The sequence below is a fragment of the Ornithorhynchus anatinus genome, chromosome 13 (assembly GCF_004115215.2).
Source record: "Ornithorhynchus anatinus isolate Pmale09 chromosome 13, mOrnAna1.pri.v4, whole genome shotgun sequence".
NCBI lineage: Eukaryota > Metazoa > Chordata > Mammalia > Monotremata > Ornithorhynchidae > Ornithorhynchus > Ornithorhynchus anatinus.
In genome coordinates, this window is record NC_041740.1 from 16,194,363 (window position 1) to 16,222,300 (window position 27,938).

Here is a 27,938-nt window from a genome sequence, read left to right on the forward strand (position 1 = left end):
GCTGCAGTTCTTCGGTTCATGAGGCTTGGCCACCCTGGGCTAATGTTTAGCACTTTGTTAGCATAGATGCAAAATAATAGTAGCAAAGGAAGCTTTGTTAAGCATGGTATTCAGAATTTAATGGGGTATAATGAGCACATCCCAGTATCAGTATTCGACTGATGGAGAGGATCAGCAACCTAAGGCTCATGAGCCAGATCTGGCTCTCACGCTTAAGGGCTATCTATGGGTAGGCTCAGCATGGTTAGGATGATACTGTTAAGAAGCAGTGGTGCCTAGTGGATAGAGCACAGACCTGGGAGTCAGAAGGAGCTGGGTTTTAAACCCCTCTCTGTCACCCGTCTGCTGTGGGACCTTAGGGAGTCACTTTAATTCTCTGGGCCTCAGTTACCTCATCTGTAAAATGGGGATGAAACCTGTGAGCCCCATGTGGAACATTGACTGTGTCCAACCTATCTTATTTCTACTCCAGTGCTTAATATAGTGTCTGGAACATAGTAGGCATTTAACAAATACCATTTTTAAAAATAATTAGCTTTACCCTCGCAGAGCTTTCTGGAAAGGAAGAAGATGCCTTGTCCCTTTGAGCCGGAAAGAGGCAAAGGGGGAGTCAAGATGACAGTGCTACTTCTCGCCTTCTTCCCGGAGCCCTGCAAGCAGCAGTGGGGTCGAGGTAGGCCAACCCCACCAAGCAGGGGAGGGAATCACTCAACAGCTAGGGGTAAAGGGGTAGAAGGTGAGAGCTGCCCCCTGACTGGATTCAGCATGCAATGATCCTCATCTCCATGATAATGGAGAAAAAGGGAGGCTGGCTAGAATGTGGACAGGGAACATGCCTACCAACTTGGTTGTCCTGTACTGTTGTACTCTCCCAAGCACCTAGTACAGTGCTCTGCACACAGTAAGTGCTCAATAAATACCACTCATTGATTGTTATCTCATCCACCTGGGCTTACTGAATTAAGCTGTGAGGAGGATGGTGAGTGGATATGTTCATATGCCACCCCCGCCTAAGCTGGGTCGGGGGGTTGATGGGGATGGTGGCAGGAAGCCCCTTTCCTTCCCTGGTGATGGGAAGGACATGCAATTGATTGATTCAATTGTATTTATTGAGCACATACTGTGTGCAGAGCACTGTACTAAGCGCTTGGGAAGTACAATTCAGCCACAGATAGAGACAATCCCTGCCCGCAACGGGCAAAGCAGTCGCCACTCCAACCTATTTACAATCCAGCTGCCCTGATGTGTTTCAGATTTTAAGTTCTCCTCTGAGCCCAAGTCCCTCCTCGTCCCTTTCCTCCACCTATATGTGGTTTAGGGACCCTTGTAGAGGTAACACTAAAAAGTTTTAGAAAGCGTCAACGCCTTCCCTCCTCCTCAGCTGTTCTACACAGAGAAGTTGCCACTACTACTTCTGGACCATAAACTGACTTTTCTAGTTATATTTGTATGTGATAGGTCCTAGGTTGTCAGCCATTTGTCTCTGGAACTAATGTATCGGTGTTTCTTTTCCAACAGTGGAGACTAATAATAATAATCATGGTATCTGTAAAGTGCTTACTATGTTACAGGTATCGTACTAAGGACTGGGGTGGATACAAGCAGATCGGATGGCATTGGCCTTGTAAATTGACCTATGCCCACAGGCAGCCATATAATACGTCTTTACCCTACTTTCCAGTGAGGGCAAGATCCGTTTAAGTGAGCAGCACCAGTGACAAAAGATACAGTATGTAGGATGGAGGCTGAATTTCCAATTTTTATTTAAGTTTCGACTTGTCCACAGCAAGTAAGCCTTTCAGGCCCTGGCCCCAAGGGGTATTACTGCCAATTTATATGGCTGACCTTTTCAACTTCATGGAATCAAGTTGCATTTGTGGCCTGAATTTTATTCCTTGGATTCCTACACAGTAGTTCCGCTTGGCTACAAACTGGGCTTTTAATTGAAGCACAAGAAGGCAAAGACTGTTTCACAAAAACTCTAAGCCTTTTTCGCTGCAAGGTAGAGTTTTTAAGAGTTCTACAAGCAGGCCCTGTTATACGAGTCACATACATCATCATCATGTGGGTTGCTACTAGACTGCCTTTGAACAGACACTTCATCCTGCTTTCAACCCTGCTGTAGATAAACTGACAAATTCTAATAGCCTTATTCTAAAAGAATCTGCTGTTTCTAAAATAGAGGCAATAGCAGTGCTCTGGACACATTAAAAGGTGCAGCTGACTTTTTTTTACTAAAAATTACTTAATTTTCTTGTTACTGATTTAATTCCAACATAGCTATCAGCATAACATATATGTGGTACAGTTCCACCAAGACGCCTGAAAGTTAATAATAAAAACTTCTCATTGCTATTTAAATTTTGTATTCTGCTACACAATAAACATTTCTCCAATATAAAACTATGAGTCTTAATTTAAGATTTAAAATCAGGTACCTTAAGCCATAGCACTAAATCCTATAATTACATCTTCACTTTTATATACAACAGAGCCGTATGCAAAGTGCTTTCTGAACTATAAAATAAACTTTGGGACATGATAACAAATGATATCACCCCTGCATTTCTCATGATAACTCAAACTGCTTGTTTTACGGTGTGATTTAAGATGTACAAGTAATTTTCTTTTCACAATAAGAAAAGCCACTATTTTTTTTAATCATCCCCCATTAGTGTCCTGTTTTTTGAAAAGAAAATCACAATGACCTGTTCCCTGATCCAGGGATCTAATCTTTATCTTTACATAAAACTGGGTGGTTTTTTTGTTTAATTTTTTTTACTTCATTCCCCCCCCCCCCCGCTACTCCCAAGTCTTAAAGTAGATTTTAAATGGAGATCTTCAGCAGATCTTTTTAAAGAGATATTTCTGTAATCAAAGAGGTAATAAAAAATAGCTGGCAAGTTATGTGGAAGAAAAGGGACTTGAGAATAAGGTCACTCATTACACCAGGGTAGAATAAGTTCATCTATCTTACTAATGAATAAGAATACTCTGGACTCCTAGCACCTGACACAGCAACTTATTGCTTAAGAATTAGATGATGATCATGCCATTCATGAGAGAACCTCAAAATGTTACAAATCCTGGATAAGAACCAGCCAGCAATTACACTACTTCAGTGGACCTGGAACATGAGGATGTGCTTGAACTTTTTCAGGCCACCAAGATGCCTTTAGTATCCTTGGAATGCTAAATAATGCTGTTCAAGGCTCTAAATGGCTCCTCACTGGACAAAAAGAGTCAGCGTTCTTCCCCAGCTCTTGGGGATCATGTCCATAAAATAGCACCAGGCCCTATATCTCTTAAATCCTCCCCACATCCCTGTGAGGTAGGTGCAACGCTAAGGTAGTCCCCATTTACACTGAATATGCTGAGGCACTGAGACCAGGTGACTCGTCTGGGACCCTGTGAGTCCTTTTAACAGCTAATGAAAATATTTCCAACTAACTCTGTACTTCTGGAACGCAAAAGCATATAAACAGATTTCCATTCTGTATTTCAAAGCACCCTATGTAGAAGCTACAGTTCCTCAGTTAAATGAAGTGATTACAAAGGAATAGATGCTTGAGTAAAAATAGGCAGCATTCTCAGTATTTACTTTCAACACCCCCCATTTTCTCCTCTCTGTCATGCATGACATGCACCCGGGGGGGGGGGGGTGGTGGTGTTGGAAATGAAACCCTGCCCATGGAAGTGAAGCCAATTAGAGCTTCATCAGAGAGAAAAAACCAAACACTGAAACCCACTCTCTACATGGTGGGTGAAGATGCTTGAACACCAAGAGCCCTTGTAATGAAACTGGCTAGGCAAAAGCCTGGTGGTTCGCCTACCATGTGAACTGTGGAACTCACCTCAAGGTTTTTTCCTTTCACCATGTGGTAATTTGATAACAGGTATAAAGTCACTGTTTCTCCTTCCAAAAAAGTCACTTTTCTCCCCCTGGGTCACAAGCTTCCACATAATCAGAACTTTGGGTATGGTGGGTGTTTTGTTTAGAACATCAGGAAAAAAAAAAAAGCAAAAAAACCAACCAACCTAAATATCTGATTTTGTTATCATGGCTGTCTTTTGAAAGAGCAGTTCACATTATCACATAATGTATCATCCGGTGGACATTACTAAACAATAACTCCTTTTCCTTCTGGTTTAAAGGAGAGGGTAATTATATTTAAACTTCATAATTTAGTTGAGATTGATCATTCAAGTATCAATATTAGTCCCTAAAATGTTATTTGTGTAGTGCAAACAAAAACCAAACTACTGTAGTTACTGGACAACAAAAGGAAATTCTAGCCATCTCAGATCCTGAGATTTTGTGAACTTCATATTCCTTTTCACTCCAAGGTCTTCCAGTTCCAGTAGTTATTAATCAAACATACCATTTATTTTCTCAGTTCAGTTTTCTAGAAAAACAAGAATACAATTCCAGTGAGGCCAAGTTTATTTGCCCAGAAACCATTTCAGTACCCAAAATGTTCCCAATAACAGGACCAGTTAATAATAACTTTCAAACTTACCACAAAAAAAAATTTTAAAAACCTAAGTGAAGTGGATATAGAACCACCTCATTTGACTTCAAGCCAAACATGAAAATTCCAACTGCAAGCAGCTAAAAGCTATCGCCTTTCCACGTTTTCACACACACTTCTCTGTAAGCCTGAGTTTCCTCATTTCCAAAATGAGAGTCCGCTAATTTCACTGTGCAAACCCTACTTTAATGGGACATTGTGACATATTATTGGTTTCTTTTTACTAAATCCAAATTAATAGGCTCTCGCAGGTTCCCGATTTTTCTTCACAGCCAATTATTCCCACCACGGATTCCAAGGGTGATCACCAGACTCCCTCTTGTCATTTCCTTGGGATATTTTAAACCTCAGATGCCCGTGAAGATGTGCCTTAGACTAGTGTTTTCTATCCTATTGTGGGTAGGACCATTCCCTCTTCCTTTTTTCTTTACCTCAAGAAGGGAGAGGGTGCCAACCAAGCACACTCATCATGGAGGTGGCAGGATCCCTAGTTCCGGTATTTTGATTTCATCCCTTGCTCTCACTCGTGAGAGCCATACAATGAGATAAAGATAGCAGCACGGCAAAATGCCTGGGACACTCTACTTGGAAATCATGGAAGGAAGGCAAGGTTGAGGGATTGTTGGTTCCCAGCTTTTCTGATCAGTTTCCTGCTACTGGGATATAGAATCCCAGTGAAAAAACCATTAAATGCAACATCTTTCATCATTAGGACATGTGCTTTGATTACACTGCTAATTTGCAATGAAATAAATTCTAATTTTTTTTTCCAAAAAACCTCCAGCACCTAGCAAGGACAGAAAATTGCTTTTATGGGGCAGATCTTAAATTTTTACCTGTACAGTACAAAAAAATAAAGATATGCATTTGTATTTGAGAAATAAAACTTAAAGGATTTTCCTCTTCTTTGCCCCTGCACTGTTCTGCTAAGAATTAAACTGAGAGCTTGCAGAAAAATCAACTTCCTGACATAGTGATAGCTGAAGGACAGCCAGGCCAAATCTGTGTACTACTTTGACTCAACCACTCTGTAAATTAATATAAAGTAACACTTTAGTCTTTTTCAACTCCAAGTTTCTCTCATATCTCCAACTCTCTTCAGAAGCACTTTTAGGTGAGATTACTGCAATCCAAATCTCACTTTCACGGGTCCAGTTTCCCAGGCAATTTTGTTTACTACTGTTTGTGCATCAACAAGGGCTGGTTTCCCGCTAACCTGAACAACCAGGAATCCATAATCCCTGTGAAATAATATACTTAATTGTAACCTAGTAATAATAATTGTAAAGCACTTTGTGTGGGCAAAGCACTGCATTAAGTACTGAGAAAGAAACACAGGGCTGAGGTATTTACGCAGTCCCCGGCTCCCACTGTGGGAGTTGGAGGGAAGCTGGTGACAGATATACATAAAGGAGAACAAAAATGAGGAAGATGGCAACAAACGTGAAAAGAGCAGCAAAATTTCAGGGTCCTCACAGCCTGAAACATGGTGGAGCCTGACCAAGCCACAGCAACAAAGCATTAGAAATATGGATCTTTATCTTCACAATAAAACGAAAGAGAAAATGTTGATTTTTTTCTAAATATGGCATGCTTCTTTTTAGGTTGCTTGTCCCAGACATCAATCTCCTTCCTGAGCCCCAGTTAAGAGACAAGATTCCATAGTTCATTCAAGTTTATATGAGAATAGAAAATATATGGGAATAAGGAATATGAGAAACAGCATGGCCTAGAGGATGGAGCGTGGGCCTGGGAGTCAGAAGCACCTGGGTTCTAATCCCAGCTCCACCACTTGTCTGCCGTGTCACCTTGGGCAAATCACTTAACTTCTCTGTGCCTCAGTTACCTCACCTCTAAAATGAGGTTTAAGACTCTGAGCCCCATGTGAGACCCGATTAGCCTGTATCTATCCCAGCACTTAGTACAGTATCTAGTACATACTAAGCACTTAACAGATAGCATTTTTAAAAAGTCTATGAAAAGCCCTTGCCCTAATCCTCTAAGACTGCTTCCCACCTGCAGTGAATTGTGGCAAAAGAAAGTTTTCTTTAAATATTATCTAATTCTCCAAAGCCTTAATATAACTAATAACATAACCATAATAACCCTGCTTCCTGGATCTGGTAAACACAAGTTACAAAACTTTTCTGAATGAGAAATTTATCAGTAAAGCATTTACCTCCGCCTCCTTTGATAGTATAAGTGCACCAACCACTGGGCAATAAAAGGCCATATAATTGCAAATGCTAATGCACTGGGAGAGATCTCAAAGGGCCACCATGATGGTTTCTGAGAAAAACAAAATATAAATTGTCACTAATTTGCACTGATACATATCATAATAAGCTCACACACATAATAATAATCATGAAACATAATAAACTCACACACATTTTCTTTAATTTAAATGTAAAAACATGGGAAAATTGACACCTGCACTTCAAAGTATAATTCAATGCTTCTGCTGACAAATTCCTTTAGCCTGTAAATCCCACGTGGGACAAGGAATGGGCCCAGACCAACCTGATTATCTTGTATCTACACCAGCACCTCGTTCTTGGCAAATAGCAAGCATTTAACCATGTATCCTAATTATTCTTACAAATAAGTAATAACTTCTTCTTGCATCTTCAATGAAGGACATCTGCTGAATTCTGAGAATTCAATTTAACGGTAACTTAAAAATTTTCACTTATAAATAAAATCATTTTCTTACCGATGAAGGAGGATAATTAGCAGACTGCAGTGCTGATGACTTTGCCTATAAATGAGGGTAAAAGCTAATGAATAATAATAATAATAATGAATGAATGAATGTAAAGTGAAAAGAGACATCATCCCCTCAATTCTTATTTAAATTTTACTGAAATAATTTTGACCTTCTGGGGCTTCCTCTCTTCTAGAAAGTCCTGCCCAGTCAATCATATTTATTGGGCACTTACTGTGTGCAAAGCACTTTACTAAGCGCTTGGGAGAGTATAAAAAAAAATAACACACATTCCCTGCCCATAACAAGCTTCCAATCTAGAGGGAGAGACAGACCTTAAAATAAGTAAATAATTGATAATATATCAGGTACAAATAAATAAACAGGTATAACTATCTCTCTTTCTAGGGCTGGGTCTCTCCCTGAAAAGCTGCACATTTTGATTTCCATTCATTTGACCACATAGCATGAGTGATTAAAGCCAATGGAAGGGACTTGGTTATGGACTTGAACTTTTCACATGGATAATGACTCTCCCACAGGTTATCTCATCTCTAAATACAAATCCAAGATATAAACATAAACTAATGCTATTGGACCTAAACACCCACATGCATGCATGCATGAGCCTATTAGTTTGCCAAGACCATTCACCTTTCAGAGGTACTCATTCTTTTGGCGTGGGTTTTCCAAATCTGTAAATTTTTCTTTCTTAAAAAAATGAAGTTTGTATCTTTACAAAAAGTATAAAAGAGATTCAAAATTACCTGGGAAGCAGTCAGTGTCTCCAGTGTGTGAAGTCTCTGTAGGACATTCTGCATATCTTCTTGTAATCGCATGAGGACTATAGCAATTTGCTCATTTAGGCTGCCTCGTAGGCCTCTGTCTGCACCCCAGCGCTCTCCATCGCCTCCACTTCCCATCTGTCCCCCTTGAGTCCCATCACTCAAATGTTGCATCCTGTGACCTACGTGGAACATACAGGAAATTAACAAATCTATCGGAAAACTTTCCTTTGAAACTAGTACTAATGAGTTTGATTCATTTTATCAATACTCTTCTTTTTATGTGGTATTAAATTCTAAATGCAGCCATTTCTGCTATAACTTGTGTTCTCCCTATGCATTTTGAACAGAACATCCCCTAACTCCTGTTATGTTCTTCCGACAACATGGCCCTATATGGGTAGGATGTGGGGACTCAATTCATTCAACTGTATTTGTTTGAGTGCTTACTGTGTGCAGAGCACTGTACTAAGCGCTTGGGAGAGTACAACACAACAATGAACAGAAGCATTTCCTGCCCACACTGTACATGTGGGCAGCATGCGTGTTCATCTGAACCTTATTCTTTGGAAACAATCCCTTCTTTATAGGAGAACAGGCACATAAAGTGAAGGCGGCATTTCCATTGCTATGACTGGATGGTAGCTTTTGTGATACTATAATGAGGGGTTTAACACTCTAATCACATCAATATATCTGTTTTCCTTTATGAGTATAGCGTATCTGATTTGAAAGCATTTCTAAAAGTTCCTTTAAAAGAAGAAACTTTCTCTCTCTCTCTAAATTCATCTTCTTTCCACCAGACCTCAGGAGTAAATCTAAATGAGATAATTTTTGGGAATTTGAATCTATCAAAATGTAAAGGACTCTAGAGTAGACACACAAGAGCTATTTTTTTTTTAAATAGAGCTTAAATGCTAGTGTGCTTCAAATTGCTATTTCCCTTTTGGAGGTAACCAGCTTAATGGAATATGACCTCAGCACAGGGGAAGAAAATGGGAATTGCATCATGAATTGCTTTTTCACCAGATTCTGCCTTTTCTTTAGAAATTCAGGAAAGGGTTTTAAGAAATGTAGACTATCTTGAAGCACCTGGGTCTGAGACTTACCTCAGGCAACCAGTCCTCAATCTCAAGACCCCTTTACCACAATTTCTGTTTTTAAACAGGAAAGAGAGAGGGAGACTATGAAGAGAAAGGGAAAGTGGAAAAAATAGGAACACTAAGATAAATCTCATACCCGGAAAAGCAAGCCTGCCTCCTTTCCCTATCTGAACTCAACTTAACATGCTCCTCTTACTTTACATATTTCATGGAAATGGCTCACATTTCATTCCTCCGGTTCCCCAATTTCCTCCTCCTTTTGGCTCTCGGTGATTTGAGGAGAGTTCTTATTTTTGCAGTTGACCTCTGGGAGGATTCAACTTATTCACTCTGTGTCTTATTAAGACCATAAATGGCCACGGTGCAGTTTAGCCACATGACATTCAGATGAATTAAGCTAGTGTGCTCTTCGTAATTTAATTCAAAACCATGTGCCTATTGAACTTTCCAAAGATAACTGCTCTATGTCGCCGTAGCTCTGATATAGTGTAAGAGAGGTAGATCTGGGGTAGTATGTTACTATGGTTATTCTGCCATTGGGCATTTCACCTCATATGGCTTACCGAAGTTGATTTTCCAATTCACAAAAAACATCTGGGCCCAGCTGGGGATTTTTCCTGGCTACCCTACAGTTGGGCAGACAGTTTCGGCCACAACTGAAGAGATCCAATGTAAGCTAAGCCTCTCTGGAAAACATGAAGAGTAGACCAGAGGAGAAACTCCCTCCTCCCCTTTGTACGGGGAAGGACGATAGGAGAAAGAGCTATTGACTTTGACTGTTTAGTTCACATGGGTATAAAAATTCCTTAAATGGACACCATGCTTCCAATTTTATCCAAATCTAGAAGCCATGTACCTTGGGCAAGTCATTTTACTTCCCGCTGCCTCAGTTTCCTCATCTATAAAATGGGGAGCAAATATCTGCTCTCCCTCCCACTAAGCCTGGGAGCCCCATGTTGGACGGGGACTTTGTCCGATCTTATACTGTATCTTCCCCAATGCTCAGTACATAATAAATGCTTAACAAATACCAAGATAATTATTATTAGATGAGGAAATGAGGTAGGGAAAGCAGGGCAGAGGCAGCTCGAGGACCCCAACAGGTTTCCTGCCTGCTGACGCTATACTTTTCATACTACATGATGTTCCTCTGCGGTATGAGAGGAAACATTCCAACTTACCTCTCCCTCTTCTGAATCCAGACCCTTCTTCCTTTTCTCCGGCCCGTTTCTCCCTGTGGGATGCTGCTCCACTGTTGGTTCTGCCATCTTCTCCCCCACGCTTCACTTCACCTTTTCCTTCACCTGCTCGCTCCTGCATGTCCTCAACCCTGAAGTTTTCAGAGGATACTCGATCTTCCTCAGGAAAACCAGAGTTTTCCAATAGCTGACTGTGGTCAACCGCCACACAATGGGGTGAATATCTCAATGCTCCTCTGTTTGATGTCAACAGTTCCAAAGACTATACAAATTAAGAAAGACATTTAGCTAAAAATTATTCCAGTGAGATACTTGCCCCAAAATTTGAATTCTATAAAAGAGATGATCTTTAAAAATAAATCACCATCAATTAAGTTCCACATTAAGTTTACTAAAATGACATTTTCATTTTGTCTGGGAATCAAGAAAACAAATGGATCCTTTTCAATTTTACAGATGCAATTAATCAAAATTCTTAGAGAAAAATGAGTAATTTTGCTGGCATAGAAAATTTCCCTGCCCAACTGAACACCCATTTGAATAGTTCAGTGACACTGTTCTTTCTGAATGGCACGGTGTGCAATTTATAAAAGCCAATCTACTGCATGAGTATCAGATTTATTATCCTGCTATTCCTTGCAATTGTGAGGATATCATGTCCTGTTGACAACAATTTTCTGTTATTGTGTTGTCTTCCCCAATTTAGGTTGGGAATCCCTTGTGGGCCAGGAACCTTAATTCAATTTTATTTTACCCCAGCCCTTAGTACAGTGCTTTGCTCAGAGTAAGCACTTAGTAAACATTAATAATAAAGATAAACCTGAATTTTGAGACTAAAGCACTCACTCTCAAAACCTCTTCAAGCTAACTGGCTAATTTGTGTCCTACCATCAGAACTGTTATGGAGTCAGTAAAATTATTTTGACCTTTCATTAGATTTGCCCCCCGCCGTTCAGACACAGCCAATGATCCGAAATTCCAACCAGACAAACAGCTAAGTTAAGGCAGAAATGAGTCTGAAGAGCCTCTACTTCATCTTTCCTGACATATTTTTAAAAGGGTCTGAGGCTTCTGGAGCATTCAGAGTAAACTTCAGGAAACCACAGAAAATTTGTTTTTCAAAAGTTCCTCTCAATTCCTAGCAATATAAATACAGGTGGTAAAACAGTGAAAGGTATGTTTTCAAAGTGATGAGTACTTACATGTACATCTCCTATTACTAGAAGCTGCACATACACCTCTTTGAAAACTTACCTATTGATGAAAAAAAAGTCAGGTTTTTACCTCTTCTTGTCCAAACTGTTCCATGGAATCACAGAAAACTTCACTGTCTGAATCACTTGTCAAATGCTGAATCCCTGAGACATCTTCAACGTGATCATCATTTGAATCTGGATAGAATGGATAGATAGCCAAGCAACACAATTATGTCTGACAAAATGGAAAAAGCGCTAAATTTAAATATAAAATCCTTGCGTAGGACATATCTGGGCAACACAGGCTGGGTGTGGCTCCAAGTGTCAATCAATCAGTTGGCAGGCCTGGAGCATCCTCCTCTGGATTTCTACCTGACTCAGAGCCGGGTAGGAGAAGAGAGAAATATATCCTCTACCAGCAAGTTACTGGGGTTGGATTTCATATGAATCCCTAAAGGAAGTACCCAGAAATCTAGGCTTGATCACTAAAGCCACTGGGAAATGATGGGGATTACCTCACGCAGATAAATATCTCCTCCCTGGTTCTAGAGGTTAGAAATTTTAACCCTGTCTCATCTGAGGGATTCCAGCACTACTATCTGACATGGAACCTATCTTTGATAAATGCAATAGTTTTGAGTGACTAAGTAGCCAAACTAAATTTTATAGGAAACTATTATGTGATGGTAACTATTTGAGAAAACATGGTTCTGTTTAACCAAGTTTCACTTGATTGAAAAACAGAAGTCACAGTTTAAAAATCTAATCAGAGGATTGAGGAGAGAGAAATCGAGAGCTGAGAGTCAAGGAAAAAAGCTACTAATTCCAAAGGTTATATTTTTAAGGGTGACAAATGCAAAATCCTTTCCAACCCCACAGAGAAAAATAGACAATTCTGTACTTTCCTCCAACCTATAAAGTTAAGTCCTAAATTAAAACAATAATTGTGGATTTGTGTTATTGTCTTTTACAGTTTTAAATCTTCATGAAATTATTCAATCCAGAGAAATACTAAATAGCTGGAGGGGGTGGCAAAAATTAGATTCCTTTTGCTGAAATTCAGAATTAAATTTTTGAAGGGAGAGTAATGGGACAATACCTTGTTGCGGCCATACAGTAGCTATTCCAGTTTGTTCCAAATTTTGATTTTTCTTTACTTCCTCATCAGTGCTAGTACCGTTTATGGAGGAACTAGCATCAATAAGACTATCTTTGTCATAGCCATTAGTGAAAACATCTTCTAAATCCTTATTAGCTATTGATTCCTGCTCCACTTTAAGTTCTAGAAAAGAAAAGAAGGCGTTACCAATTATCACGCACAGCATATCATAAAATCAAGTGACAATGTTCCATTTTAAAAACTAGCCAAATTATCAGATTTAGAATTGCATTTCAATTTACTCGACTTTACATTACAAAAGTAGGCGAAGTTGTGATTAATATGGGAACTATTTTGTTTCTTTCTAAAAGCCTTTCCATGATAAACAGCTTTAGTTAATCAATGGTAGTTAGTAAATGCTTACTGTGGGCAAAGCATGGTAAATAATAATAATAGTAATAATGATGATGATGGTATTTGTTAAGTGCTATGTGCCAAGCACTGTTCTAAGCGCTGCGGCTGATATAAGGTAATAAAGTTGGACACAGTCGCTGTCCCACATAAAGCTCTCACTCTTAATTCCCATTTTACAGATGAGGGAACTGAGGCACAGAGAAGTAAAGTGACTTGCCAACTTTATTTGGAGGGCAGTTCCAGGTCAGAGAGAGGACATGGGCCAGGGGTCAGAGATGAAATCAATGAGACTAAGGTATAGTAAGTTAGCTTTAGAGGAGCAAAGTGCAGAATGAGTTGTGGTAGGAAATCAGCAAGGTAACATAGGAGGAATGAACTGATTGAGTGCTTTAAAGTCAAAGGTAAGGAGTTTCTGTTTGATGTGGAGATGGATGGGTAACCACTTGAGAAATCTCAAGGTTCAGAGAACCCAGGAGAAAGCAGGATTCTGCAGGAGGTGCTCCATTTGTTTTCAGGGTGCCAGAGTGAATAAATTACCAGCTTCTATCTCCAGAGTCCAGAAGATTTGAGAGTCCTTTCCGGAGGTAGAAACTAGCTACTTATGGGGCTCCGTGAAGAGGAGCTCCTCCTTGGGGACGGGTCAGGGGAGGAAGGGAGTGTTTCACTTTATTTGGACATATCTCATTCAGCATCTACGTTCTGCCCCAATCCCAAAAACTTCCCATTATGGATTTAACTGAACATGCATGGGAGTGGAGAGTTCAGTCTATAGGGTACAGGCTGTTTTTAGGAAGAGGATTAATTGAAAAGAAAAATCAGGGCATGAAATGATAACTTCTGAGAGAAACCTAAATTAAGAAGATTTTTTGATATGTATTTCCAGATTTTTATTCTTTAGCTAAGAAGGGAGGCCACATTTAATATCAACTGAATTTCTGAAAATAGAATTCAACTTGATAAACAGATTTAAATCAAAATGGCCACCTGCCATTTCTGCTGTTTGATTTTCCAGCTGTCCTTACTGGGCACGGCAAGTTGAGGGGAAGGGTGGAAGTGGAGAGGAAGGAAGTGGAGAGGAAAGGGACCGCAAAGGTTACAGTGAGCAGTGGTGGGCAAAATCAAGCTACTGTAACTCTACTTTCTCTCAAAAGAGCCCAGGGAAGGAAAGATATCTACTCCTTGGGGATCCATAAATGTACATGTGAACACTCTCTGATCTGCAAAGGTGATATAATGTCCCAAATTTAGATTATGGTTTGTTAGGGAAAACAAGCACGCACACTAAATTCTGTATGCCCAGAGATTTTGCGTTATCCACAGGGTAAAATAACCAAGAGTCTCAGTGAACATATTGTCCTCTATATGGGAATTGAGGTTCTCATATCTCTTAATTAGCAGTTTATTCTGAGTATTGCTAATCCCATCATCATTGCCTTTCCCACTCCAAAGAAACTAGAGCTTGGAAATACAGCTGGATTGTTCACCTCTTCCCCAACAGTATTTAGACCAAATGAAAACCACACTGGCAACACACCTAGCTGTTGAATTAGTCACATATGGCATTTAAGATTATCCACACAGACTTAAAACTAAAATGTTACCATTTTCTCTCTCTTTCACTTGCTTTACTTCTTCCAGGGCTTCTTCTTCCTCAGATTCAGCACCACTATCACTGCTTTCAGCTTTCCCATTCACAGTTTTTGCACTGGGAGTTGAAGTTAGGACATTACCAAGTTCTATAACATGAAATAAAACATATTTTAGACCATCAATTAAACTATTTATGCATTTAATGATTTAAAGCTATCTCCTAAGAGCAGTATTCTATAAATTCTAAATGTTGACACCATTTCTCCTGACAGGAAAATGATGAACAGTTTTTCTCACTGTTCTCAACTCTCCCCCTCTTTTGTTTTCTAATATACACACCAACAAAATGAGATGAAATGAAATGGGAAAATAGTGGTTTAGGCACTAGCTGCCAAGAGACATTGCCAAACTAACAGAGCCAATCAAAGCACACAATTTACTGTAATTCTATAGGTAGGTTTAGGATTATAGTACCAATTTAGTCCCTCAGTGACCAGAGGGGCTGAGATCATTTTTGCTTATTCTCATCCCAGTTATTAAACTTTAGAAAAATCCCAGTAAAATTCCAATCCACTACTTTTGAATCGTCATACTTTATGAACCAAATTTTCCCAATGTCCAAGTCACAGCCTGGTAATGCTGAAATTATAAAACCATAGAATAAACTATTTTTGTCCTAAATTTCCTTAACGTTTGGTGTGATGTAGCCATTTCTAAGGACAGTTTACCAAAAGGAAAAATGGTGTTAATAGTGGGTGCATAGGTAGCAGGAATATGTGTTCTAGGAGAGAAGGAGGGTGAGGGAGAGTATTAACAAGCAGAAGCAAAGAGCTCTGCTCCTGGGATTATTAAATCAAAATCTACCTTATGCACTCAGTAACACACACAGTGCAAGTTTTCACTACGTGACCTGGATAAAAGGCTAGAAGAGAATTAGGGAACACACATCTTTCTGGATACAACACAATGTGAAGCTGGTAAAAACAGCTGTGTGCAGCACTGGTCAAGACATGCAAACTGTAATAAGAGTTTTCCTTAATTTGGGATTCATTCAGAACATAACACTTGAGTTGCCAGAGAGCACTCAAACTTGTGTCTTAGGGGCTAGTGCTAAATGCTTACACTTGGTGTAGGGCAGCGGTAGGTCTGGAAGACTGAATTCATTTCTGTAAACACATGGCTTACTTCCAGAAAGTGACTCAGGCAACGAGAAAAACAGGGCCCAGTGAGTATTTTGCAATACAGTTTGTTTTAAATCCATGATAAGTTTGGAAATGTTTATGCAGCCATAACCCGAGTTCCCACTCTCGTCTTGCAAAGGAGCAGTGGCATCAAAGTGAATTTCAACCTTATTTATCACCCATTGCCTTTCCCACATCAACTAGGGGAAAGAAAAATTTGGTAGGCCAATTTGTTTTTTTAACTTGCAAAGCCTTCCCTGAAGTCAAGAGCCATGATCATCTTTAGAGATGAAGCTCAGGAGTACTTTTTAACTAATCTTCCTGTTTATTTACCCCACATCTTTCTATTATGAAAAATACTTCAAGAATGATCTATCAGATCTATACACGAATGTTAGAAAAATAGTGTGTAAAACAAAGGAATATATTACTATGGGAGTTTGAGGAATCCCTTTGCTGGGACTTTTTAAAAAACTGAAGAGATTTTCATTTGTGTGGGAGGATTTAGGTGGTGGCAAGTCAAGGATGGAGAACATATTTTTAGATGACTTCTGAGGCCTTTCTAGCCCATCATATTTGAAAATCACGAAGTTAAAATAAATTGCACATAACACATTTAGCAGATGTTCTCCATTCAGTGGGGACAGGACAAGAGGATACAATCCTCCGGCAGGAGTGGAATTCTAAATTTTCATTCTTGAGTTTCATAGTTCGTTACGAAGGAATCTAAAATGCAACGTGATTTAGAGTAAGTACTAAAGATTCTGAAAAAAACACTGTAGTAGTGAGTGTCTGCTAGAAAGGCATCGTTATTATGGGCTTCCTTGCAGATTCAAACAAATGTTAGCCCACTTATAGTTTCACCACCCTTCAAAACTCTCATTATCTAATCTCATATTTACACATTTTAGCAATGGTGCATTTAATGGCAGGGAATAGTCCACAGCTCTAGGGATGACTTGCTGAACCTGTTTCCAGATTTTTATCTTGGCTGCACAGAGGAGGAGCTAGGTCCTCTTTAGTTAAAAATGCTAATACACAAGAAACTGGGAATGGACAGCCAAATTAGGTTCTCTCACTCCTGCAGCTTCAATAAGCAAACCACACCCTAAAACAACAGCAAAATTCATGTGGTGGCAAGCAGTTAAACTCTAAAACTATACATGCCTTTTTACTCTGGTCTATGTTCTATTAATACTTGAAAAGCATGTGCTGGAGATATACACATGATAGTCTACAACTGCCCTTAAAAGGACCACATAGTACAGTACAATGAGGGCACTGAATTGGAAATCAGAGCTGGGATGTTTTTCTTAACTCCAAACAATGGATCCAGAAAATGGACTTAAATAGGAGTATTTAATCTTTGAGGCTTGAAAATTTCTACTGATGAAGTTTAGTGACTATTTCAGAAGGATTCTGTAAGGAATAACAAAAATATTGCTAAAGGGTCTCTGAATTCCTTGATTATATAGTGCTGAGAAATTAAGGAAAACATATAGTAATACAGGTGTTTGGGCTCCGAAGAAAAGCATCAGAAAAGAAGTATCAAAAAACAGGAAAATAAAGAAGCAGCGTGGCCCAGTAGAAAGGGCATGGGAGTCACAGGACCTGGATTCTAATCCCAGCTCTGCCGCTTATCTGCTGGGTGACCTTGGGCAAGTCACTTCATTTCTGTGCTTCAGATCCCGTATCTGTAAAATGGGGACTAAGATTGTGAGCCCACTACCTCACCTACATGAAGGTCCTACTATAACACAGTCAGCTATAATACAGGCCCTGGTTCAGTTTATACTAGACTCTAGCGGGTAGGCATATATTTAATTTTCATGACTTCCGAGCAACCATCTCCCTTTATGGATAACTGCAAAAGAGGTTTTTTTTCCTGTGGAATTTATTCAAAAACACTTTTCAAGAATTTTTTAAGTTCAATACACTTGATTTTTAATGAGCAGCATGGAAGATTTGGGTCTCCGGGTATGACATTGCTCTAATGATTAAAGTGGGGTCTAAAAACCAATTGAATTCACAGCTAAACAGAAATGTGGTCTTTTTTCAATTACTAAAGTTGCCAACTGCCAATTTTTTAGTAGGCTGACAGGCTAACTTCTTTGCATACCTCAGTGGAGTCAGAAATTAAAGAGATATCTTAAACCCACACGACTGGTTGAAAGCAAGCACAGATTAATACTGAAAGCATTGAGAAAGAAATAACCAGTCTCACAATATCATAGCTAGCAGTACAATGAACAGCGACAGAGTTCCAACTACGAAGATGCAAAGAAAAGCCACTTTTTTCAAAACTGTATATAGTATTGGTTGAGAGTTGTCCCAATACTAGTGATGAGTATTAGAAAAAAAAGGTTTCTGTAAAGTACTTCACATTACCAAGGCAGGTGTTAGAGAGAAGGTCCTTTCTTCAGGGCACAGAAACAAAAGACCCAAACTATTTTTGAAGCTTCTCAAGGGTGTTTACTTTGAAATGAAAATTCACGGGTGGCAAGTTTAGTAATCACAAGATTTAGTGCATTAAAAAAAAATAAAAAAAGATTTTTACAATAAAACCTCTTTATAACAAAATTGAAGGGGGCAGTTTTTGACACAAATACAAGGGAGTTCTTTGTTCTCTTTATGAAAGTATTTCAGACCAGCGTGTGTCCAGAGAAGCTGGGACAGCTGGGCTCACAGCCTCCCACCTCTCTCAGGCTCCATTTAGCTTGAAGTTTGTGGGGAAGGGGTAGTTGTCTTTTGATTTTCAACTCACTTAGTCCCCCATGACAACTGTGGATATGGCATTCTTAGATTTCTCTATTTTCCCAGAATCCAGTTTTGAAGACAAAATATGATAGGGCAAATGACACGAGTGAAAATTGCTCCTACAGAGACTTTGGCTAAAAACCACTCTTCACCCAACTGCTGATTCAGATGGGATTTACGAACTACAATAAGGACTTATCAACAAAAACATATCCCTCAGTGGACTTTATTGAGTGTTTACTTTGTGCAGAGCACTGTACTAAGCACTTGGGAGAATTCAGTATGGTTGATAGGCATCTATGCCTAGCCTCAAGGAGCTTACATATATGAAGCTCCTGGTGGACAGGGAATGTGTTTACCAGCTTTTGGTTCTGAACTCTCCCAGTTGCTTAGCACAGTGCTCTGCACATCATGCTCAATAAATACTATTTATTGACTGATTACATACATACTCTTTCTTTTTTTTCCTCTCTTTTTCTCTCTCTCTCTAACACTAAACACCAATCACATTGCCTTTCCTTCTATAAATGAAGGAGAAAAGAGCTTGCCATTCTACTCTGAATCTCTTCTCAATGGATCTGGCTTCAGGATTATGGGCAGTCTGGACCTGGCTTCTGGACAAAGGGGAATATCATCCTTGTGTTAAGCAAAACTCTCATATTCTGATGCTGTACTCATGAGCACACACACACACACACAAACACAGACACACACACACACACAGGTATTTTCATTAATGAGGCATGTATGGCTCCAGTGGGTTTGTATTGTCAGAATAATATTTTCCAAATCCTTAACTGCATTTTAGCCAAAACATATACTGAAAACACATATTATGGCAGAACTAAATGTAAATGTCGATCGTCCGTCAGGCCAAGAGAGTCTTTTCCACTGAAAACTGAGGTCCTCAGCTTGGTTAAAAAAAATATTTTGGGCTCACAGGACCAAGAAATGATTTTGCTGTAGGTAGGTTTTGTTATAAAGAGGATTACCGAAAGAGGTTTACTGTGCACAAGTTTCATAATTCCTACCTTCTAAATATTTAGTGACCTTCTCCAGGCGAACTGGCCCATGAAAGTAAGAAAATGAATAAAAAGAAGCAACATTTAAATGCAAACATTTTGAAAAATAATATTAAAGCTGAAAGATATGCGATTTAAATGCTGCAATCTTAGTTAATAGTATTAACAGCTACTGAGTAGAGTGAAAAGCAATAAATTCCAACCTGATGTTAATTTGGAGCTTCTGTTGGTCTTCTTGTCTTCTACAATTTCATAGAATGGTCCTATTACACGTAATAATTCTTCTACTTTTTCAGTCATCGGCATGCTCTCAAGTATCTACGGTGACAATAGAAACATTTCATAATACGTTTGCACCTTTGGAATAAATTCATTTTTTGACATTTTTAATTTTCTTACATTGTCCTTAATGACTTTAATTTATCACCGGTGGTATTTATGGGCTATAAATACACAACCTCTATTAGAAGAATATTAAAGCAATGCTTTCATACATAGGACCAGCAAGGTGTCCGATTTATGAAGATTGGAGATCCTGAAAACTTGAACTCAAGGCTAAGAATGAACCCCAGAGACTGTCGGTTAGTCAGTCAACATATATTTACTGGGCAACTGGACAGATTGCTGGAAGCACAATTGTTTGAGGGCACTCATAAAATCACATTTTGAAAAAGTGTCTCCAATAGCTGTTGATACCAGTTGCCCAACTACCTCTTTCCCTTCTGCAAGGGAGAATGAGTGGAATTCGGGGGCCCTGAATGATAAGAGTTCAGGAGAAGGTTGGGTGGAGGTGCACTGTCTTCTCCCCATGTATCAGTAATGCCGACAGAAAGTCCAGAGAACCAGAGAGTAGAGGAAACCTTTTTTTCTGTCATCCCTTCCAATTTAGGATCATTGTTTCTATGATACGAGCTGAAGATCAAAAAGGCACCAAAAAATAAAAACACTAGTTTGCTACACTTCCAACACACACATACTATTCAAAAATTGCTAGCCTTGTTTGGACCAGTGGAAGGACACATCAAAAAGGAACAAGGCTTACTGTTTCTGCCCTCCTAGTAATTCTGAAGTAAAAAAACAAAAAAAAAAAACCCACAAAAAACAATTTGCAATTAAAAGGGGCTCAGTATCAGAAGTACCAGTTGCAGAAAATTAGTGGAAAAGCCAAAAATGAATTTATAATATGTAGATTCTGCACGTTTCGGCATTCGCAGATCTTCAAACTCTACCCCATGTCAGTCAGCAGACAAAGAGCAATGGAAACCAGGTTTCCCCAGAAGGGCCACACTTCATTCCCCTGCCCCCGCTTCCCTCCCACCACTCTCATAGACTAAGCCAATGTAGGGACATGGAGATCAAAGAGAAAGGTCATAGAGTGTGAGAGGTTTTCTCTGCTTGCGGCCTTCCTGCTGTCTACCCTTGAGGTTGGAAAAAATTCAATATTGCTGCTGTAAAAGAATGTTAAAAGAAGCCCATCCTATTGGCGATCCTTATACATCATTCTGTAAATAAACGAATTGCACTGTAAATCTAAAAAATGAAACGTAAACCAATGCAGTGTAATAATGATTTACGCTTAAAAATAATTGAGGTAATTTGTTGGTTGGTGAAGAGAAAAAGGAGAGAATCGGAAGGGCAAAAATATTCAAAGAGAAAAAGAAAAAAGGTTCTCAGCTCTATCTTTGCCCCAGTTACAGCTGTTGCAGCTCAGAGACCTAACCCTTGCCCTCGATTACGCACAAATGACATCCATAAAAATGAGTTTTGAAAATGTAACAAAGGCCAGAGTTTAGACTAAAGAATGAGAGAAAAAGCTTCCCTGCAGGCTGAAAAGAAAAATTCTTAACCCAGCCCCAGACTGGCCACACAATTATTTCTCTTACCTTTTTCATTTCTTCAACATAGGCAATCATGGCTTCCTCTTTGGACATATCCCCCAGTGAGCTCCAAGCATCCCTACAAAGAAAAATGTGCCATTTACATGCCATAATCTGAGCCTTTTAAATTTCTGATAGGTTATATATGAGTTTGTTACTCTGATATATTAAATATGAGTTGATTAAAAGTGATGGATCGCTAAAACAGTCTCCACTTAGCAAAATAGGGATCTAACAAATGGAATTTGTGTATATGGGCTAATCTCTAGAGAAGCAACATATTAAAGAAGCAGCATGGCCTAGTGGAAAGAGCATGGGCCTGGGAGTCAGAGGTCCTGGGTTCTAATTCCAGCTTTACTGCTTGTCTGTTTCGTGACCTTGGGCGAGTCACTTAACTTCTCAGTGCCTCAGTCACCTCATCTGCAAAATGGGGATTATGACTGTGAGTTCCCTGTGGGACAGGGACTCTGTCCAACCTGCTTATCTTATATATACACCAGAGTTTAAAACAGTGTTTGGCAAATAGTAAGTCCTTGACAAGTATCATAATTATTATTAGCATTATTATTAAAGAAACTGATGTTAGAGTAAATAAAATTAGATTTGTAGTGCCTAAATAACACATGATCTCATCTGAATATTTGTGGTTCACAGAGTCTACTATCCTTTACCAAAAGTAGTTGAGAGAGAACTTTCCCAATTGCATAGAATGAAAGATTAAAGATATAAACAAATTAGGAAAGAGACATGAATTACTGCAATAGGATCTAGGTTGAAATTGAGATTTTCCCCATTAAATTTACAGAAGCTAACCTCTTAAATTGCAAAAAAGTAATTCACACAAGTTCCAAGAAAGAAAGTAAGCTTTTCTTTCTAATGAACAGAAAATACTGCTTTGACATCTCAACATATTACTTTGATTATTACAGAGAGGCAGTCTGGCCCAGTGGAAAGAACATGGAATTTGGAGTTAGGTGACTCAGATTCTAAATCCAGTTCAGCCATTTGCCAGCTGTGCAGCCTTGGTCAAGTCACTTTATCCTCTCTGTTCCCAAATTTCCATCTGTACAATGGTAATAGGCTATTACTCTCTGTACCTCATAGATTATGAGCTGCATGTGAGACAGGGATTGTCCTCCTAAAAAGGAACTTCTTTTCTAATGAGATATTTCAGATACTGTTTGCTTCTGCTTGTTGTCATCGTAAAAAACCCAAACAAATAATCTGTATTGCAACTAGAAAATACTCAGCTCATTCATTTTATCACTATATTCCTCTGGAGAGCAGAGCACCTACTTTGAACAGCACTCTGTACTAAGCGCTTGGGAGAGAGTATTGTAGAGTTAGAAGACTAATTGAATCTTAGCATCCCTAAAATAGGAAATGATAGGGAAAAATTACATGAGCACACAAATTTTCTTTTTTTATATATCTGGCCTTCTTTTTTCCTCTCCCCTTTCCCAAGCTTCTCCCCACCCTGCCCCAAGTGAATCTGCAACTAAAATCATGTGCTTCTTCCTGACAAAGTTTTGCTTATTTTTTGGAAAACACCCACAACACCTGTTTTGGATATTTAACATTAAAAATAATTATACATCACTGCAAATCACAGTTCTTTCACAGCTCTCACACATAGTTACCATTTATATCTACCAATAGGGTCCCAAAATCCAGGTCTTGAAATATTACATGGTCCTTCAGTTGCTTGCTTATAAAAGCTATAGAACTTGAGCATCATTTCATTTGTTGGCTGGAATGAACCTATTGAGAGACATATTTTAAAATTTGATGGCTGAAAAGGAGAAATATCTTATTTAGCATAATTGAAGCTAAAATGAATTATATGCATAAAAACTTTGACATCTTTGGATACAAAGAAATATATGTATATGCATGTAATATAAACATATTTACAGCATCCCTGTGTTTTATTTCTCATATCTAATAAATGAATCATATTGAACACCACAATACTGTCATATACTATTTTTCACAAATCTGTTATCCTAATCATAATAAAATATTTTAATAATGGGATCAAGTTCCAAAAATGAATTTTAATAAAGCAAACTGGTCAAGCTCTTTCACCCACTATAACTTTGTTACTCTCTAATGTTTCGCAATTTTTAAAGTTTCTCAGCTACATTACTGAGAAGCTTTAAGGGTACATTAAGAGTATATTACTCTTCACAATTAGAACAATTACCATGGTTGTAAATCCCAACATGGAGAGGGCATTCAGTTCCTATTTCAGTTCCTGGTTGAATGAGCAATTCCAAAATCATACTAGTGCTACAATAAATATATACATATACAGATTTAGGAGTAACTTTAAAGGATTTCAATGGAGAAGTCTTCTCTCTCCTCTTACAAGGAGGAAGGAAATGAAATAGAGAATTTCAAGTCTCTCTCCCTTTGTACTGGTGGTGTATTCTGAAAAAAGAACTGTAAGCAATGTGGCTTAGTGAAAAGAGCACTGGCCTGGGAACCAGAAGACCTGGGTTCTAATCCTGGATCTGCCACTTGCCTGCTTGGGTGACCTTAAGCAAGTCACTTTACTTCTCAGTGCCTCAGTTTTCTCCTCTGTTCTTCCTCCTACTCAGACTGTGAGCCCCATGTAGGACAAGGACTAAAGCCAATCTGATTATCTTGTCCCTATCCTAGTGCTTAATACAGGGCTTGGCACATAGTAAGCAATCAGTCAATGTTATTTGAGTACTTAATGTGTCCAGAACACTGTATGAAGCACTAGGGAGCATACTACAGAATAGAGTTGATAGACACGATCCCTGTCTTCCTCAGCACTTAAATACCACAATTATGTAGCGGGAAGCTACTTTTACTTAGAATAAGAAAGGGATTATGATAAAAACAAACTGTCTTCCCATCTCCCTACTGGGCCTTGCACACACAAATGAATACTGATCAAGACAGCTGAGACACAGGATAGTAATATTAGTATTTATTGGGCCATCCACATGGTGTAGTTGTACTATGAGTCTGGGAAATATAAAATAAAGAAGTCATTTGTTCCCTGCTCTTATACTCTGATGGGGGAAGACTGATAAACAGGATGGCCTAGTGGAAAGAGCACAGGCCTAGAAGTCAGACAACCTGAGTTCTAATTCCAGCTCCGCCATTTGTCTGCAGTGTCATCTTGGGCATGTCACTTAGCTTCTCTGTGCCTCACCTACCTCATATGCAAAATGGGGATTAAGATTGTGAGCCCCATGTGGGACAGGGACTGTGTCCAACCCGATTATCTTATATCTACCCCAGGGCTTAGTACAGTGCCTGGCATATAGAAAGCGTTTAATGAATACCATTAAAAAAAGTTCATATATGCTAGGGCTGGCTGATGGGTTTATATGGCTTAGGGTGCTGGAAAGTTAATTGAAGGAGCTGGAATTTTAGGAGGGCTTAAAATGTGGGGAGAACAGTGGCTGTCTGATGTGAAGAGAGAGAATTCCAAACCAGGAGAACAGTGTGAGTGAGGTGATGGAGGTAGGAGAATCAAGAGCAGGGTACAATCAGTCAATCATATTTATTGATCACTTACTATGTGCTCTGCAATGTACTAAGTGCTTGGAAGAGCACAAAACAACAGAATTAGCAAACATGTTCCCTGCCTGTAATGAACTTACAGTCTAGAGTTTACAGCTAGAGGGTTGGTTTGAGAAGAACAAAGAGAATGAGAAGGAGAATATCCAGTAAAGAGAGTATATAGGAATGGTGAGGGAGGTTGCTGAAAAGCCTTAAAGCAGGCTGCATGGAATTGTTGCCTGATGAGGAAAGACACAGGAAGTCAAGGAGGATTTTGAGAAAATGAGAGGTGTGGGCCAAGTGATGCAGCAGCAGCTAGTAGAGAATGGTTTGGGAAGAGACTGGAGGCAGGGAGGCCAGCAAGGAGGCTGATATGATGGTCCAGCCAAGGTACAATCAGAGTTTGGATCACGGTGGTAGCAGTTTGAGTGGAGAGGAAGGAGACGTTGTGTAGGAAGAACCATCAAGATCTGGCAATAGATTGAAAATGTAAGTTGAAAGACAATGAGAAACCGAAGTTGAGACAGACTGCAAGCTGAGAGCATAATTTGTAAATATTTTTATGCCGGTCTCCTCAGTGTCAGCTCCTTGTGGATGGAGAATACTTTGGTTGAACTTTCCCAAGTGTTATTATAATGCATTGCACCCAGTGGGTTCTCAATAAATACCTTTACTACTGCTAGAGTGGGTGGGTGAAAAACCTGAAGAATCACATTGAAAGAAAAAAGAAAAATAAAAACCCAGCAATGTGGCAGAAATCACTTAGTAAGTCTCCTGTTGCTAAAATCAAGTATCCTTGAGCCTTGCCTAAATTTAATGAGTGTGTGGTTGCCACATGAAAGCTACATCTGGAAAAACCAGATTTTTGTATAAATAATCATGCCCGGTACTGGGGAATCAAGTTATATGAGGGTGTACTGTATTTCTTATGGTAGCTTTGTGGTTTGCTCATACTGTGAATAATATTTGTAGAGTGCAGCTTGGGAATTCCTGGCCATGCTGTCCTGCATTTCAAATTCTCATAGAGTAATTCTCATATACATGCTGCAGATATATTATGTCAAACCCACACAATTAAGACAGGTTAAATTCTGGAGAAAATCCAGCCTTAGAGTGGACCCTCACTATAATCTCCAAACAATAAAAAGCCCTAGGCCACAAATTCTTACCAATTTCTCAAAACATCTCAAGTGTAATTTTATCAAAACTGCTATTAGTTCTAAATTATTATTTTTCTTATCGTTCACAGTAAAGCATCACCACCCTTCCTGTCTCACAAGCCTGTAACCTTGGCATTATACTTGATTCTTCTCTCATTCAACTCACATAGTCAATCACTAAATCCTGTCGGTTCAACCTTTGCTACATCGCTAAAATCCGTTCTTTCCTCTTCATCCAAACTGTTACCTCGTTAATCCAAGCACTTATCCTAACCCACCTTGATTATTTTAGCCTCCTTGCTGACCTCCCTACCTCCTACCTCTCCCCACTCCAGACCATATTTCACTCTGCTGCCCAGATCATTTTTCTCCAAAAACGCTCAGTCCATGTTTTCCCACTCCTCAAGAACTTCTAGTGTTTGTCCATCCACTTCCGCATCAAACAGAAACTCCCTACCATCGACTTTAAAGCACTCAGTCACCTTGCCCCCTCCTACCTCACCTTGCTACTCTCCTACTATAACCCAAGCCGTACATTTTTCTCCTCTAATGCCAACCTACTCACTGTACCGCGATCTCGTCTATCTTGCCGCAGACCTTTTGCCCACAACTTGTTTCTGGCCTGGAACACTCTTCCTCTTTCTGACAATACTCTCCCCATTTTGAAACCCTTATTGAAGGCACATCTCTTCCTAGGGGCCTTCCCTGACTAAGCCCTCATGTCCTCTTTTCCCACTCCCTTCTGTGTCACCCAGGTCCACATCACAGATGTACATATCTGTAATTCATTTACATTAATGTACATCTCCCTTTCTGGACTTTAAGCTCGTGGACAGTGAATGTGTCTGCTATACTGTTATGTTGTACCCTCCCAAATGCTTAATACAGTGCCCTGTTCAAAGTAAGTACTCAACAAATATGACTGATTGAACTCTGGAGCTTAGCCTGACATTAAACTTCTATTATCCTTGAGAGCAGAGATCATGTCTTCTAATGCTCCTCTGCTCTACCACATGCTTAGTACAATACTCTGCACACATTAGACACTTAATAAACACTACCTTCCCCTTTCTGTAATTTATTTTAATGTCTGTCTCCCCTACAAGACTGTAAACCCCTCGAAGACAGGGACGATGTCAACAACTCTATTGAAGTTAACTCTCCCAAGCTCTTAACAGAATGCTCAACTTCCCGGTAAGTGCTTAATAAATATTACCAATTGACTGTAAGGTGAAATACCTGTCTTAAGACAAATGAGAAGCAGTATGGCCTAGTGGATTGAGCATGGGACTGGGAATCAGAAGGACATGAGAGGCTAATTCCAGCTCTGCCACTTGTCTGCTGTGTGACCTTAGACAAGTCACTTAACTTCTCTGAACCTCAGTTGCCTCATCTGTAAAATGGGGACGAAGACTGTGAGCTCCATGTGGGACATGGACTGTGTCCAAACTGATTAGCTTGTATCTACCTCAGCACTTAGTACAGTGCCTGGCACATAGTAAGGGCTTAATATACACCATAAAAAAAAAATGTATGAACTGCACACAGAGTGGCTTAGTGGCAAGGGCACAGGCTTGGGAGTCAGAGGTCGTGGGTTCTAATCCCAGCTACGCCTCTTGTCTGCTGTGTGACTTTGGGCAAGTCACTTCACTTCTCTGTACCTCAGTGACCTCATCTGTAAAATGGGGATTAAGACTGAGAGCCCCACGTGGGACACCCTGATACCCTGTATCTACCCCAGCACTCAAAACAGTGCTTGGCACAAAGTAAGCA

At 39.4% G+C, this 27,938-nt stretch overlaps 1 protein-coding gene across 3 annotated transcripts in view; it reads right to left on the reverse strand.

Annotated features, from left to right (window-relative positions):
- Positions 1-1,739: 1,739 nt before the first annotated feature.
- ACBD5 (acyl-CoA binding domain containing 5) overlaps positions 1,740-27,938 on the reverse strand; it is a 37,108-nt gene continuing 10,909 nt past the window's right edge. For all 3 annotated transcript variants that reach the window (XM_039913876.1, XM_029077739.2, XM_016227441.3), the window contains exons 4-14: positions 23,103-23,223; positions 21,469-21,541; positions 19,789-19,903; positions 14,637-14,771; positions 12,622-12,804; positions 11,611-11,717; positions 10,309-10,588; positions 8,007-8,206; positions 7,249-7,293; positions 6,712-6,821; positions 1,740-4,406 (exon numbers count right to left, since the gene is read on the reverse strand). In XM_039913876.1, the coding sequence (XP_039769810.1) occupies positions 4,394-4,406; positions 6,712-6,821; positions 7,249-7,293; positions 8,007-8,206; positions 10,309-10,588; positions 11,611-11,717; positions 12,622-12,804; positions 14,637-14,771; positions 19,789-19,903; positions 21,469-21,541; positions 23,103-23,223 (1,382 nt within the window). In that variant the 3' untranslated portion in view covers positions 1,740-4,393. The remainder of the gene's footprint in view (positions 4,407-6,711; positions 6,822-7,248; positions 7,294-8,006; positions 8,207-10,308; positions 10,589-11,610; positions 11,718-12,621; positions 12,805-14,636; positions 14,772-19,788; positions 19,904-21,468; positions 21,542-23,102; positions 23,224-27,938) is intronic.